The 15,361-nt window shown below is 37.6% G+C and overlaps 2 protein-coding genes across 2 annotated transcripts; both read right to left on the bottom strand.

The window, feature by feature from the left end:
- Nucleotides 1-709: 709 nt before the first annotated feature.
- Nucleotides 710-6,728, bottom strand: LOC113664826 (p21-activated protein kinase-interacting protein 1-like). Its single transcript, XM_027180452.2, has 12 exons — nucleotides 6,602-6,728; nucleotides 6,415-6,521; nucleotides 5,865-5,917; nucleotides 4,940-5,060; nucleotides 4,292-4,366; nucleotides 3,769-3,821; nucleotides 3,571-3,653; nucleotides 3,177-3,239; nucleotides 2,966-3,063; nucleotides 2,204-2,318; nucleotides 1,928-2,126; nucleotides 710-1,615 (listed from the first exon to the last, which is right to left on the bottom strand). Exons 1-12 carry the CDS (start codon nucleotides 6,689-6,691, stop codon nucleotides 1,422-1,424), a joined length of 1,251 nt encoding a protein of 416 aa, XP_027036253.2. The 5' UTR covers nucleotides 6,692-6,728; the 3' UTR covers nucleotides 710-1,421.
- Nucleotides 6,729-7,321: 593 nt separating this feature from the next.
- LOC113664770 (paired box protein Pax-6) lies at nucleotides 7,322-14,056 on the bottom strand. Its single transcript, XM_027180406.2, has 5 exons — nucleotides 13,730-14,056; nucleotides 13,570-13,651; nucleotides 9,531-10,172; nucleotides 8,678-9,180; nucleotides 7,322-7,934 (listed from the first exon to the last, which is right to left on the bottom strand). Exons 2-5 carry the CDS (start codon nucleotides 13,580-13,582, stop codon nucleotides 7,647-7,649), a joined length of 1,446 nt encoding a protein of 481 aa, XP_027036207.2. The 5' UTR covers nucleotides 13,583-13,651; nucleotides 13,730-14,056; the 3' UTR covers nucleotides 7,322-7,646.
- Nucleotides 14,057-15,361: the final 1,305 nt, after the last annotated feature.

Below are 15,361 nucleotides of genomic sequence, written 5' to 3'. Positions count from 1 at the left end.
ACGGAACCGAAGAACTCTGGGAAAAGTTTTTGAGGGAAAGACAAGATTAGTAGGGCCAGAAAACAAGCGAGTAGTTGCGAGACAAAAAAATAAAATAAAATAAAATAAATAAATAAATAAAAATAAAACTGACCTCAATGCTGTTTACCGGTAAGTTAAGGTTCCGGTAAAAGAAAGAGAAACCTCAAGGCCACCCCGATTGCACGGCATTTTAAAGCTCTCGCTGTGCCCGCGCTCTGGACACCATACAGAGCTGACTGGACTCTGATACTTAGTAAGAGTTTAGAAGAAACAAGAATTATTGCTACAACTTAATACCCGACAGAGGACGCAAATAACTTGTGATAGGCAAGAATTACAAAAATAGGCAAGAATTGCAACTTTTAATAGGCAAGAACTGCAACAGCACCTCATTCAGTGCAGAAAAGCAAAAAAGTGGGAGGACGAATTTTCACCTCCCTTAGCACCTGCCAAGCGCTTTCCTTAGCTATGTCACTCGTCCCCTCAACCAAGACTCTTGAACAGGCTTTGAGAAATACCTCATAATCTGCGATCTTGATGGGATTTAAAAAAAAGTCAAAGAAAAGGGGAAGGGGACAAAGATAATAAATAACATTTCTCCGTAAAATAATTTTCAGTCCAAAGCTAAAACGTAAATCAGCAATTACTGTCTCTGTGTTAAGTTCATAGTATCTCATACCACACAACGCATGGGAAAACTGGTTTATTCATAGTCTTTATACAATAAAGAGCGGAAAACTATTTCTCGTAAGAACCACGAAGTGTCTAGAGATGTCAATCGCTTCTTCTCATTCTCTCCGCGGTTAACAAACCCCCTTACCGATTAAGCCATCATGCGAATGATCTCCTTCGCTACGCACGCTAGTTCATTCGTATTTATCACGAGGCTAAAATTGTCATGGAGCAGATCTCCATTTTAATAATTCACTGCTTGGTGTAGATCTACAACCGAGGCATTTCTTTGAGTGATGGACGGAAAATACTGATCGTATCTGGCCAAGCCATTAATTTGAGCGCAACTCTTCTTGCCACTCTTCTTGGCGGCTGCCTGCCTTTTCACATATAAGGTTTGAATTAACCATACGGGATTTCAGATTTTCCACCTTTTAGAGTGATCTTTACACCTCATGGTTAGAGAGCACACGGAGTAGATTTTAACCAAACTTAATCGAACTTTTTCGATTAGCTGAGCATCAAAGTATTTTCAGCTCAAGACAGACTAATCCTCGATAACAGGAACACAGACAACTGAGCCAGAGCAGCAGTGCAGCGAGATGCACATGGGGCGAACCCATAACGCGCATGTTTCCTCGCTCGTAGAAGTGTTTGACCACGACCTTTTACTGAATCCTTTTACTGAGTGTATCAATATAAAGTAAATCCCACGCTTTTCTTTGACTTCATTCGTCTTCCCCACTAGAATTACTACCGTCGCTTTGTCCGTTTTCAGTTCCTTCCACCATTTCAGTTTCATCTTTAGTTTTTTCATTGGTGCCGCTAATTCCCTCTGTCGTTTTAAGACCGGAATCGCCTTGTCTCTTAGCGGACCTTCTCCTCTTCTTTGTTCTGTTCTTTTTCTTTTTGGGCTCGTCAGCTAAAGAGAAACGAAACAGGTAGCTGTAAATTTCTAAAATAACAAGAACAATAACAACGTTCTCTATTTTTCATTCTCAAAATAGAAGCTACAGCTAGTCTGGCCCGCAGATAGCTGGTGCTAATCTAGGCAAGGCCTGTCTTAGAAATCTTGTAAGGTTTCCTACGAAAATCCTAAATGCTTTATTCAAAAACATGTTTTTATTCTCAGCTATCGTCTTAGTCAATCAAAAAAAAAAAACACCATGAAGCAGCGATGAGTTATTTTAAAAACCTCAATGCTTGCATATGATTTGCCATGGAACCGAAATACCTGAAACACTTGTGGTTCTTCTTTCATTCTTTCCTTTTTCCTTTTTCTTCTTCAATTTTGTAGGTTGCTCAGACTCTACAGCTTTTGTCTCCAGCTCAGATTTTGCCGCAGCAGGTACCGATCGCCTGCCCACGACCGTTAGACATGTTGGTCTTCCAGGTACTTGATACCTCGCTACAAGCTTAGCATCTTCTTCAAACTTCACATATGGATAGAAAAACAAGTCAGTTGGAGTTAGAGATTTCAAGACTCACTCGAAAGAAGGTAAATTCTTACGTTTTCAGGGTTGAAAGCCCAGCCTCTTAAATCTCCATCGGATGACGTCGAAAACAAAACCAAACGCCCAGTTTCCTCTTTCAGCAAATCGTCTGTCATGCAGAGATCTTTTATCCTAGAAAGACATGCCAATTTAAAGTTACTACATTCATACCGCTACCACTAGCGCTGCAGTAACTCGATTTAAACCTTCGATGAGCAAGATGCGATTAGCAATTCTCCCATCAAGGGTGCATATCTTTTCTTAGACACAATTTAAGGGGAATTTGGCACTATATCAAGCTCACAACCAATTTAAATTCTTGTCAACTGGACAGTGGATTAGGACTTAAACTCGCGTTAATAAAGAATCACATATTTAAGTGGGTATCTGGGTTCATGAAAGGAATGTAACGTATGCAGCAAGTTAAAAGGGGTATTCTTTGAAGAAGGCAATATAAACAAATTGAATTTCACGTTACCACAAGAGATCTATGCCATATTCTCCTTACAATTTACAAGACCAGTAAACAGAATGATAAACAAAATTTAGGAAATGGACACTGCATTGATGAAACATCAAATTCTTTCCATTTCAGCACATACATGTAGAAGTGAATGTTAATTGACAATTAAGATTAGCTCTCATGTCTTTGGGGTAAAAGGATTATGAAACTCAAGGCTCAAAAGCCGGAAAACAGACAACCTGTAAGACAATATTGTCTTGGTCTACTTGCCTGCATTTCTTACATGTACTTTCTATGGGTAATTTAAGTTCTTCACCTGCTTTCATGTCCTTTCACTGTCTGAAGACACACTTCCTTTTCAATATCCAATATTCTTATTCCTTCAAATTCTCCACCTGCAGCCAGGATATTTTCCTAAGATGGTTAAAAATAACAGAAATGTTTTTCTACTGCACAGTACAGTGTAGTTCTTTAAGATCAAATAATCTAACTGCCATATCAAACACTACAAAGTATTGTTCTCTTACCGAGAGAAACTCCAAAGCCAACACATATCTGGAGAACTCCATTGTAAAAGATAAGGCAGCTGTCTAAATATGATAAAAATAAAGAATGATGTTAAAATTTTTTCATGAGAATGGAACATAGAAAAAAAAAATAAAGATATTTAAACTGGAGCTAGTTTCTAATTTTGTGGTAAGATATTATAGCAATTGAATTTTGGGGAAGTTATTGGGAAGCTGGGCCAAATAATAGAATAAAATTAAGGCAATTCAACATTGAATAAGTCTAGTGGATTGATCACTGCTGCCTTTGCCACATTTCAAAATTCAAAAGCTTCATTCCATGTCTGAATGTATGTGCATGCTTGCTGTCTTTTGAATGAACTATAAAGTATACTTAGAGTCTGAGTAAACTTACTGCAAGTTTGTAAACAACTACTTTTGTTCCAATAGCAACAGCATAGCTGTCTCCTGCAGGGGACCACTTAACCTGTAAGGCAGCTGGAGTCCCAAGGAACAAACAAATAAATAAATGAAAGTTTGTACAACCAAAATAACTGACAGGGTAAGGGAAAGCAGGGCTCTAACAAAAGATTAATAATATGTAATAGCATACCTTCTTTGATATTGGTGACATAGGCTGATTTTCCAGTCACAAGATTCCATGTTCTGTTTGAAAAAAACATTATTTGCTTAATAAAAAGTACCTTTAGTAAAGGTGAAATGCCTCAAAAGAAATTGAAGCTCTATGCATAATGTGGCAAAAACTGTGCAGGGTGGTTTAATTATTAGCAGAATGTAGTATGCAATATTTCAGTTTAAATGAACTGAGCAGTCTTATCAAAACATTGGTTATAAGGTTGTTTTCCAATTGAAACTCAGATTTAAATGAAATCAGTGGCATCCAAGGAATATCATATCAATTTTGTTTATCTTCATAGTAAAGGTTCCTTGACTCTTTATTGGAAAAACATTAGTTAAAATAAAGAGATAAAAGGAAAGATTGTTTGGAGATACCAGAACTTTACCAAGGCCTAGTAATGACTTACTTGAGAGTTACAAGTATACTTAGAAAGTTGTCTTGATGCAATTTGTAAGTCAAATAAAGTGATAATATCTGTTTTACTTTAATACAATACCTTAATGTTTTGTCTTTAGAAACAGAGAGAGCCAGTCTTCCAGAGGGATGTACAGAAACTGAATTTACATGGCCCCTGGGAAAAGTATAAATTTTTTCCATTAAATCATTGCTTTACAGACAATTGTACCATGATTAGTTACAGAGCTATCATGATTAATGAAGGTGAATTATGCCCTTTTGTTTCAAATTTTGAAGGTAATAAAATATATGGAGGATCAATTTTCACTTATCCTTCACTAGGTCAAAGTTTCTGTAAAAATCCTTGTACTGTAAATTTGAAGTTTAAGACTTTGACTGCTCATTAGTAAAGGTTTGGACAAGAAACAGAACAAGAAAGATTGCAAATTTTGGAGCCCAGTCACTGAAAATAGCTGACATTGGTTGCTACATTGAGTTCATATTAACTCAGTGCTAAAGCATTGGTCTACACAATGTGAAGGCCTGGACTTCAATTCATCATATATTTATTCAGGTCTTCAGAAAATGTTAGAAATGAACTGTTTTCGTTTGACTTAAGAACTTTTTTAACATTTATTACACAATTTAACACATCAATAATCATTTACACAATTTAGAATTATCTTGGCCCTACACCAAGTACAGTAGAGACTAAATGTAGGTGGAAACAACTTTGAGAAACATTTACCTGTGACCTTTTAATGTTTTAAGGCATTCCCATGTATGACATTCCCAAACACAAATTGTATTGTCTTCACTGGCACTTAGCATATGAGTACTGTTATGAAATGTCAAACATGTTATTGTGCCTATGATAAACAAAAGGAGTACTAAGAATAAACAAACCAAATAGTTATGTGCATGTATCATTCTTTCTTTATGAGCTTTGTTCCATTGGAGGATAACAAAACAAGTACATGAAACTAACCAATACTTATGACTTAGTGAAAATATGAAAATGACGAAGGTGGTGGGGGAAAATGCAACAGCTGAGGCCATTGACAGTGGGATTAGGATTGTCTGGAGGGGAGAATTTGCAATATGGCAACTGTTAATGAATTATAAAGGAAATGCAAGATTTTGCCTCTTTTTTGCCCTAAGAATCAAAGGATTATCCTAGCAAGTTGTAGAAATGTATTAATGACATGTATTAAACAGCATTCCCTTTAAAACATTGCATATAAAAGGCTTTCTAAAGTTTGCTTTGGCATTATAATTCTACACACTAACATCAAGTGACTTCACAGAAAGAAGGCATGTTTACTTTTATACATTACACAGGATTGTCAGAAAGGTTTTGAGTGACCAGACTGTGATATAGAATACATGGCATTAAGGGTTCAATGCCACTCCCCAGGAGTAACTGATGCATCTCTCAGAGTAGATAGTGAAATGTGCCCAATGCCACCTTATTTTTACAACCCTGATCATAAAATGAATTCCATTCAGTAGCTACAGTTGATTGAAGGAATTGAACCGTATTACAACAAAATTTTCAATAGGGGGCTGTCCACTTTTGCTACGACACCATACAAAAACCTTGAAGATCATGATTTAACTAGGAGCTAGCAATTTTTAAAACCTTTAAAATGCTTTCAATCATTTCTACATACCCTCATGCTGCATTAAGGCACCAAGCTCTTTGTGATCCTTAAGATTGTATAATCTAAGTCAGTGTAAAAAGAGGTGGAACACTTGTTTACCATTTTGTTTTAATTTTACTCATAATTTTTAAGTCTGGTAATTACAATGACGTAATTTAAACAACATAATGCAAGCACATGGTGCAATTTGAAGGAAAATTATGCAACGTATGAAAACTTTTATAAACTTGAGAGGCTTGTGTAAGTAGTGAGTTTTCAAAAAAATGGCCTTGGCCTCACAGGCTGATTTTCTATATTAGACTTGATTTTCTATACGGTAACAAAGTTGTTCATCTTTCCTTAATATTATCTTGGTAAGTATGGTGTACCAGGTATTGTTGTTCCATTGTTGACCTGTAGGGTGAAGAGCTGTTTCTCCTCTTGGGTGCTACACCATGGAAAAGAGCATAAGGAACAAAGAGGTCTTGGAACCTACCTCTGATCAGCAGTCTACGTCAAGTGCTTGTTCTGATCTTTTCTCCCTCTTAACATTTGAAAATTAATTATGGTATTAACTCACCTTATCGTTTCATCTGAGCTTCCAGTCGCGAGAAACTGGCCATTGTTAGCGGCACATTTGATACAACCCGCATGCTCTTTCTCCGCGAAGATCGGTTTTAGTCTATACTGCTCGACGATGAACACAAAAATAATTCAATTGTTATTTAAATCTTCTCTCTGTGGAATTCTAAGCATGTGAAAGTTACCTCAAGCTCTTCCTCTCCATCGACGACGTCAAATCCGACCAAAACTTGTTCATAGGTCCCAACTATGACTTCCATCTGTTGTCCCGCCATGATGGTTGAGGACTCGATCCCAGGTTACCATCGGTCTCACCTTCAAGTGAGATGGAGGGTAAGGCAACAGCAGGCAAAATAGGCTATGGTGAAGGTGTCCATACGAAATGATTGGCCCCAACAGTAGACTTTGAAGGCAGGAGAATGTTGGTTTAGGGAAATTTCGACCTAGGGGGTAGTCGATAGATCATGAACAGTCTCCTCTATAATTTTTTGTAAATTTTGCGCCACTGATCAACCTGTTACACTTCCTTAATTTTCTTGGTGATTTTGCATGAAACTCGAAATTGGAGGAATCAAGCAAGAGGTAGCAAGAATTTATCATTTGCCCATTTGCGTTTTCAGTTGTTAGAGGCACCAATATCCATATCATTATCCGCATATGATCCGACGACAGGCTGTATGTTGTTGTTGAGTCAGTGTGCTGTTATCCCACAGAATGGAAACGGTGGCCTCACCGAATTCGATTGAAACACCCTTTAAAACAATTTTATATATCTTATGACAAATTAAAGCGCCAAAGAACAGTTTTATGGCAAGGCGTCCATGATCTTGACACTATTCGCGGCTCCGCGAAACGCTGCTGCTCGAAGGAAATTAATAACGTACACTTCAAAAGACGTGTGAAAATTTTCATAGCTTTTATTCCCTTTATTTCTGTACAAGAATCACAAACACTAGTCTAGGATAAATCGGTATCACGCTTTGAAAATCTCATAAGCGAAATTTTCAATGGAATTTCGTAATCATACTTGGAATGAAATGCTTTATTTTTCGTCCTGGTATTTACATTAATCTGATATCGCAAACCTAATGCATCATCAGGATGTCCATAAAATCGCAAAACCAAACGCACACATTTTCTCTAATATTACCATAGAAACCTGAAAAACCCCTGGAAGCTATTTACAAAATAGGAGCACCATTCTATTTTATTTTTAACAAAAAGTCAAGCTCAAACTCGCGAGCAAGTGCAGTCCTTGGGTGAACAAGATCTCACAGCATTTTCACCTCCTAATATGGAAGTTGACGATGAACTTATTCGGTCAGCGTTCGGTGACAGAAGGCTCAGAGAGTTCATCGGCGGACTGTAAGGACCAGGTATCATGGTACACTGTTGATCAGCCATGTCACATTCTGTGCACATAGGGTAACATCCGCCCAACAGTGAATGACGTATGTGCGGTAAGCTATTAATTTTCTGATGACGACGCCATTTGGCTCGACGATTGGAGAACCAGACCTGAAAAGCAACAAGCAAAATATCTTGTGAGTGGCAGAGTTACTGAGTAGTTGCTTGTGCATTTAAGTCAAACGCAGAACGAAATGAATAGCTTCATTAGAAAGTTCTGCATATTGGCAGAGCGTTCCAATGTGCTTCTCTTGTACATGTTGCAATCTGTCAGATAATCTGAAAAATATTTTGGACAGTTAGACTTTCCCCTAAAACTCCCATAAGTGAGCAAAGCAGAATTTCTCCTTCCTTACAATATCAATATAGGAGGCGAGCGTGGCCTAGTGGTTAGGGCGCTGCACTTGTAAGCCGGAGGTCCCGGGTTCAAGTCCTCCTCCCTACCACTGGATGGATTTGTCTTCGGTGGCCCCGAATTCAACTCCTGCACGCTTTGTAAATAGCCAACTGGTCTGCCTCCTACCAGTTGGGGTTTTTAACGAGTTTCTGTTCATTTACGATATTTGTTTCCTTATTTACAGTGTCCCCAATTAGCACAGCAGTGCTAAATACACTGACACTTAAATAAAGTTATTATTATTATTATTATTATTATTATTATTAATACTATTTTAAACAGACAAGTGACGAGAATAGAGAAAAATTTCAGACTAGGGGATTATTCGTAGATCCAATACCAAGTCCTCCGAATTATCATTATTAAAATTGTATGACAGACAATAAGAAGAATTACTAATGAGATCTAAAGAGAAAAAGGACAGTTACAGTTATGTTTTAAAAGGATTCAGTCTAACCTGTACACGGGCTTCCGACATTTCAATCTTATTTGCAAGCTCCTCTCTCGTAGCTACGTCTGGGTAATGCGACTTTTCAAATTCCTTCTCAAGCATCTCCAGTTGTTCGGGAGAAAATGTTGTCCTGTTTCTTCGTATTTTTCTTTTCTGGTTTGCTTGGGAATCGTTTTCATCTTTGCCACTTTCACTTCCACTGTTGTAGCAGGTATTTTCTGAATTGTTATTGAAATTTTTGCTGTCTGTTTCAGGGGTGTCGTTTTCGTTGTCTTTGTTGTTGTAGTTGTTGTTGTTGTTGTTGATGTTTTTGCTGTTAAAAGTGTTGTCATCAAGGAAGCTGGTCTCTTGGATGTTAGTTTCAAACTCATCCAGGTCGTCTTCATGATCATTCTCAATGTCAGTTCGGTGAAGAATTGGTTTATCTCTTTCTGTTTTAACGACCTCTCTTTCTTTGGTAGCATACTGCGACTCGCGTTGCCCCTCGTCATTTTCCTCTTTCAGCCTCACTGGAAATTCGTCAAAGCACAAGAAACAGTAAAGTTAGTGTGGAAATTCTGATGGATTCTCTAGGCAGTTGGTTTAGTTTATTTTCGTAATTTTCGGGAAAAATTTGAACGAGGTGACGTTTTCTGATCGCGGGCTCAAGCTCAACGCAACTGGTTTGAATGCACACGCAACCATTGGGTAGTTCATGCAATTGAAGATCTAGATGTGAGTTATGTTTTTTTTGGGGGGGGGGGGAAGAGAAGAAGGAGTTGTTTTACACCTTCGTTTAGTTGCGAATATACATCAACATCTTATTAATTATACTTTTGTCTCATATAGCCTGATTCCTGCAAACACACTTTTAAATTACCTTCGCTGTGCTCCTGGTGACTGTTGCTACTCTCTGACGGTGCCATGAGTGACATCCCAGGGGCAGGTTCCATGCCCCGTCTCTCGTACTCATGATGTGAAAAATCTTCATGCTGAGGCAAAGCGTGACAAGACCACGGAACACTCGGGTCACAAATGGATGACCATGGATGGAAGCCATATATACTTGCCAAATGTTGTCTTTCACGCTCAATCATTGCGTACTGTGCAGCCCTTTCTGCAGCTTTGTTTCTCAGGATGCGATTGATGGAACTGACGCTTGGAGTGTTTTCCCGATCACAGACACCCTCTTCGACAAGGCGATCCCGAATTTCCCACGCAAAAATGGTGGGATTTTGTTGCTTGTACTGAACAATCTTGCTTACGACCGGAGGAGTAGCGACCTTTGGTTTGCTTCCTCCAATTGATCCTGGACGAATGGAACCTGTCTCATAGAATCTGCCCAAGATTTTGCTGACACAGCCATGAGAAACCAACAGACGGCGAGAAATCTCGCACGGTCGCACCCCACAGGCTGCAAGTTGCACGATACGGTGACGAATGTAATCTGGGAGAGGTCGACCGTTTACAAAGGGTCCTCCAAGCTGATTAATCCCTCCATGACTTTGAAAAAGAAAAGGCGCTGCCGAAGAAAAATTTATAAAGAGAACAAAGATAAGGTTTTGATTTGTCAAATTTCTAACTAAGAGAGACTGGAGAGAAGAGATGGACATTACACGTTATTAGATTTTTAAAGTGGCAAAATTGCCTATTTCGTCCTTTTCTGTGGCTGTCAAAAAACATTCCTAGTGGGAATGGTGACGAATTAGGGGCTAGTTTTGGCGGAAATCCACGGGATGTAAGCGTCGAGTTGTGACGTGACCTTTCATCATCACAACATTGCTATACAGATGCAGATAATGGCAGTCAAAGGTTTAGCTGTTGTGGACGAGAAAATCTTCTTTTAAGCTATTGCTTCGCAGAAATGGATAAAAGAGAAATTAGGGAGGTTTGTATACGTTTTTCAAGCATATTTGTGCTCGTTAACCGTGACGAAGGAATGGTTAACCAAGGAAATACATTCACAACGTGGCTACCAATGTTGTTTTGATAAACTTTTGAAGTATTTTTCGGTGACTCCTCTTTCCAGAGGACTTCTTGAAGAGTAGCCATGTTATCTAAACTGAAGACGAGGAGAGGTGGACCAAAATGGAAACGAAAGACAGCCAGAGATTTGGCAAAAATTATCATTGTCAATAGAGCGAAGTTAATAATCCACGAGTCCCAAGTACAATTTACCAGTGCTGTCACGTAACTCGTCTTTAGATTTTTGTCACGTAATGGAGTACACAAAAGTTGAAGTGCTGGTAAGTAAACGATATCTGCAAATGTAAATATTTCTTTGTCTTTTATTTTAATGTGTAAGCCCACCGAAAGAACTATTGCAAAACTGCTTATGGCCAAAAGGTTATAAACTCATGCCTACTTATGCAAGCATACGTTTCACATATGTTTGGAAAATGTTTGGAAAATGTTTGGAAATGTGTTCCTACGAAGCAGTATAAAGAAAACTCGTCTTGAATAATTCAAATAAGGAGAAAAATGGTAAAATATCAATTAATAGCTCTGGTAAAAAAACAATGCTCATTGAATAAATATTAGGGAATACTAAGTAGAGAATAACAAACCAAGTAAATACCTTAATCATGAAGAAATAAATAGTTTTTAAAAAGGATTGACTAGAGGGAAAGCTTCACATTCCCAGGAATTGCACATTCAGGCTGTACTCTGTGACTGCTATACGAAATAACTTTAAAGTGAATATCTCACCATGGCTGGTTGGTCGTTACTGAGAATGATACCTTCAATATTTCACCTGTTCATTAGAGGCCTTTCTAACTTTTAATTTTATCTGATTAACGCCAACTCAGCTTTTTACCAATCAAGTAAGAGAGGAAAAAGATAGGATCAGTATTTGGCAATATTTAGAGACACACGATCGTTAGTTTCTCGCTGTTCTTTTTTTTTTTCTCTTTTAATCTGTTTAAGACTCACCATGGCGATGAAAAATTTTGAGATACTTGCATATTACTCGAGGACTGATGTAAAACGTACATGCCTTTCATTTCTTCATTAATAATATAATTTTTCTAGCCACATTAATTTCGCGGATTATTTATTGGATTAAAAACATCCCGGTATTGCCGTAAGCATGCTAACCAAAAGTGTCAATCACCGAACACTGTCATTAAAAAAAGAAAAAAATGGTCAGAGAGACTTTTTAGTGCATTATGGTTTGAAATAGTAATACAAGATGTAAGGTGACCAATGTTTGTTGAACTCGTTAAAATGAATAAGAATGAGTGTAAATGAATTTCTGATTCACCAATTCCTGTCTTATATACCTCAGGCTTCGCGAGCACAATTCAGATTTTTTTAATTAAAAACCATGAAATTAACACTACTTGTAATGTTATGATGAGCCTTTCACGTGACAGAATTGAGAGAAGAAAAAGTTTATTTTAAAACTGGAATCCTCTTGCAAACGCTTCTGCGATGAAAAATTTAAACGACCTAATAGTTTTTTAATTTACTTATGAATTCAAAATGTCTTTCGTAACTTCCTTTATTCCTTTTCCGAAGCTTTAGCACGTCCTAATGAGAATCTAGACCGTGTTGAGGTAAATTGCTTTTCGTTTAACATTTATTTTCTCTCGCAGTGGTCAGTTAATTAGTTTTCTCAACAATTAAGAAACCGTAAATCATCTTTGATGGCCCGTGCTTAATTAAACACACAAATGGGGTAATAACAACAAGGAGCAATATACAAACATTCTAACGTCGCGCCAAAATCTATCCTGCATACAGGCAATTTTCAACGCCATACTATGGTGCCTGAGGGAGTGAAGAGGATTTTAATATTTCATATCGCTGAGGGGGCTGCGAATTTTACAAGAGAAAGGATGTCTTTAAATCTGATTTTTATTATTATTATAATGTAAGTAGTACAATACCTTAAGTTGAACGTTTCACTTTTCGTGCAAGTGCACTGCAGTTATTAAAGGAAGGTCAGCCCGTCCTTATGTAATTGAAGAGTTGTTTCTTTCTAAATTTTTATCGCTGCTACGATCTCATGCTTAGTGAAGATGCCTCTTACTGCGAAAGCTTAATGAGAAATTTTTAAATGCGTAGAAAGATACTGTTATTACTGTTTGCTATAACCTTGATGTATGTTAAGTAGTTCATAGTTTTTTTGTCGTCGCGACCGTCCCGTTTAAATCAATGTTCCGGAGAAAGCTTTTGATCTGTGTCCTTTTCGTTGTCGCATAGAAACGTCGTCTTTCAGTAAGAATCCATTCACGAAAGATTGAATTACAATGAAAGATTTAAACAAAATACGTTTATTTAACCATACACAGGTATTGAAAAGGGAGAATGCTTCTATTGAAAAGGCGTGACGGCGTATGTATCGAGACTGAACCTGCTTTTCCGCAAGCGGGCAGTGTAAAAGACTTGTACAAACAACGTACAGAATCTTCCACGGAGAAAGAAATGTGGGAGAATTTGAAATGCTCATTTTCAAATTGCTGTTATGTGTACGGATATTTATGTTTGCCAGACAATGCGTTAGTTTTGAGACCACGCTGGGGGCAACAAAAGTCGAAGAAGCGTTTGTGTACAAAACACGAGGACTTGGAAGAAAAGATTAAAATTTCCCTTCGCTCGAGCTTAGCTTGTTTAACGGAGGAAACTAGTTGAAACACGCTTTGAGAATGTAGGGAAATATAACAGATATTTCTCTTACACGTATATTAGTAACACAGCTCAAGTTAGCTGCATAGCCTCGTTCAATTTTTGCTTCTAATTTTAAAGTTGCTTGGTGCTTACCTCACTAGTAAATTGACTCACAATATCAGACTAGAAAAGACAACCCCGGGTTCACCTTGGCTTGTAACTTTAAATACAAAGAGATGGAAGCTTGAAGGTAGAGTGAAAATGAGACCTTGGAGTTGCTTATAAAGTGCACAATATGTACCTACCGAGATGTGCCATTTCCTTCGCGATAAGGCTTCTTTTTCTCGTCCTTGTTTTGACTTTCGAGACGTTAAATCGTAGAGCAGCCTAAAACAGTTAAGTGTTTGGTAGTTTAGCACATTTGTGTTTTAAACAAATTGCGTTGTTCGATCTGGAGTTTGATACCTTGTGGTCAGAAGTTTCAACAGTAATTATCCTGCGGTCAAGTTTTCTTTCGAATGTGAGTTGATGCTTGCTCGCACCGAGTGATCACCCTTCAATGAGTGTTTAACTTCTCTTGTTCACTCAGAATTTATACCCATTTAAATCTTTTTAAAATCAAATTAAATCAGCAGCATTTTTTTCTCTCAGCACCACAGCTGTGTGTTTAGGTTATTAATAGAGTCACATTGCAAATCAAGACTAAGCAATGGGGCCAAGTGGAGAGAGAATACAACAAATCTTGCGCGAACCGCAGCGCTCTTCTTTGTGGAACGTTTCACATGGGATTCTAGCATGCAGTTGCCATCTGTCGTTTATGGCTAATAGAATACTAAATAGTCAACAGATGGTGGCTAAATTGTTCAACCCACGTGAGGCCCTAGGTAGGTCTGCCTTAATCTAATTACCCCTCCTGCACCAATTTCTGATACACCCCTAAATTTCGCACCCCCTATTCGACTGTTTGGCCTCATACTCTGTCACCTTGTTCATGAATCGTGCTCCTTAGGACAGTCTTAGTCACAGCTTGCTGTACAATCGATTGTTGTTAGCGTTTGTAGTATGAGACGTGTGATTCGGCTTACTGCACTTGATCGAAATGTACCATTTTCTGGATGATGTATTGAATATAAACAGCACCTTTACTCCTTTATTGTTGGCACAAAAGATTTAGGCGTTTTATGTAATTTTGTATATTAACTTTTCTTTGATGGAAGAAATACTATCATCTGCTACAGATTTTCGTTTTCCACGCCAGATCAAAGAGCAAAAGATCAAAACAGTCAATCATTTGGCTTTAGGCAGCCCATCACCTTAATTTATTATGCACGACGATAAGAAGGACATGGTTTGTGAAAGTGAAAGGGAAAAATTGCATACTTCGGCTCAATGTAGAAAGTAAAGAATAACAGTTTGATGTACCGACTCAAAGCCATGTAATTAATTTTATGAAAGTTCGAATAGATCCTTTCAAATCCCCTTAACACTCGTTACAGTCTAATAAAGAGATGGGCCAAATGTTAACTCAATTTTGTTTGTGCAAATCAATTGGATACAATATATAGTGCCATTTTTTTCTAACCACAATAATAATATTTCTGTTTTATACGTTGTACTTTTATTCAACAGTGTGTTTTAGGCGAACCCCCGCTTAAACAAATAATAATCTGATCCAAAAGATTCAATCATATTAAAAAAGCAGTTTATTTCTAAGTATGATGACACTAAAAAAGACATCATTTCTACATGACAAATGCGTCAGAAGCATATCTCTTTTCTCATCTTTATGATAAAGAAAAAGAAAAAAGCTTTTCGAAATTTGCTGGGTGGAAATATGATTATTTGCTTGACTTCCTCAGGCGAGTATGAAACATTCGATTCGCGGAGGATTTCTCATTAAAATGCCAAATGATCGTATACATCTAGATATTAATTTTTTTCGTGTTATATTGCATTGTTTGCTTTACAGACCGCAGTGAAATCTCAAAATTGTTACTCAACCCCGAAATTCTTAAAAATCCTTTGTTTAGTCCCCTTGCCACTATGGTAAATTATCTGATTGGTACATAAAAAGTAATTAACTACTGTTAATCTGTT

The sequence above is a fragment of the Pocillopora damicornis genome, chromosome 13 (assembly GCF_964200805.1).
Source record: "Pocillopora damicornis chromosome 13, jaPocDami1.2, whole genome shotgun sequence".
Lineage (NCBI taxonomy): Eukaryota > Metazoa > Cnidaria > Anthozoa > Scleractinia > Pocilloporidae > Pocillopora > Pocillopora damicornis.
The sequence above is the reverse complement of the archived record's forward strand: the minus strand, read 5'-3'. Positions and strand labels throughout refer to the sequence as shown.

Bases quoted from the DNA above. Each gene is read 5' to 3' on its own strand.
- LOC113664826 (XM_027180452.2), bottom strand. From the start codon at position 6,691: ATGGCGGGACAACAGATGGAAGTCATAGTTGGGACCTATGAACAAGTT. The intron at 5,918-6,414 runs GTGAGTTAATAC...ACACTGACTTAG, and splicing joins AGCTCAGATGAAACGATAAG to ATTATACAATCTTAAGGATC. The intron at 2,319-2,965 runs GTGAAGAACTTA...ATGTCTTTCTAG, and splicing joins GTGAAAGGACATGAAAGCAG to GATAAAAGATCTCTGCATGA.
- LOC113664770 (XM_027180406.2), bottom strand. The intron at 9,181-9,530 runs GTAATTTAAAAG...ACGAATTTCCAG, and splicing joins TCACCAGGAGCACAGCGAAG to TGAGGCTGAAAGAGGAAAAT. The intron at 7,935-8,677 runs GTTAGACTGAAT...GTTGCTTTTCAG, and splicing joins TGTCGGAAGCCCGTGTACAG to GTCTGGTTCTCCAATCGTCG.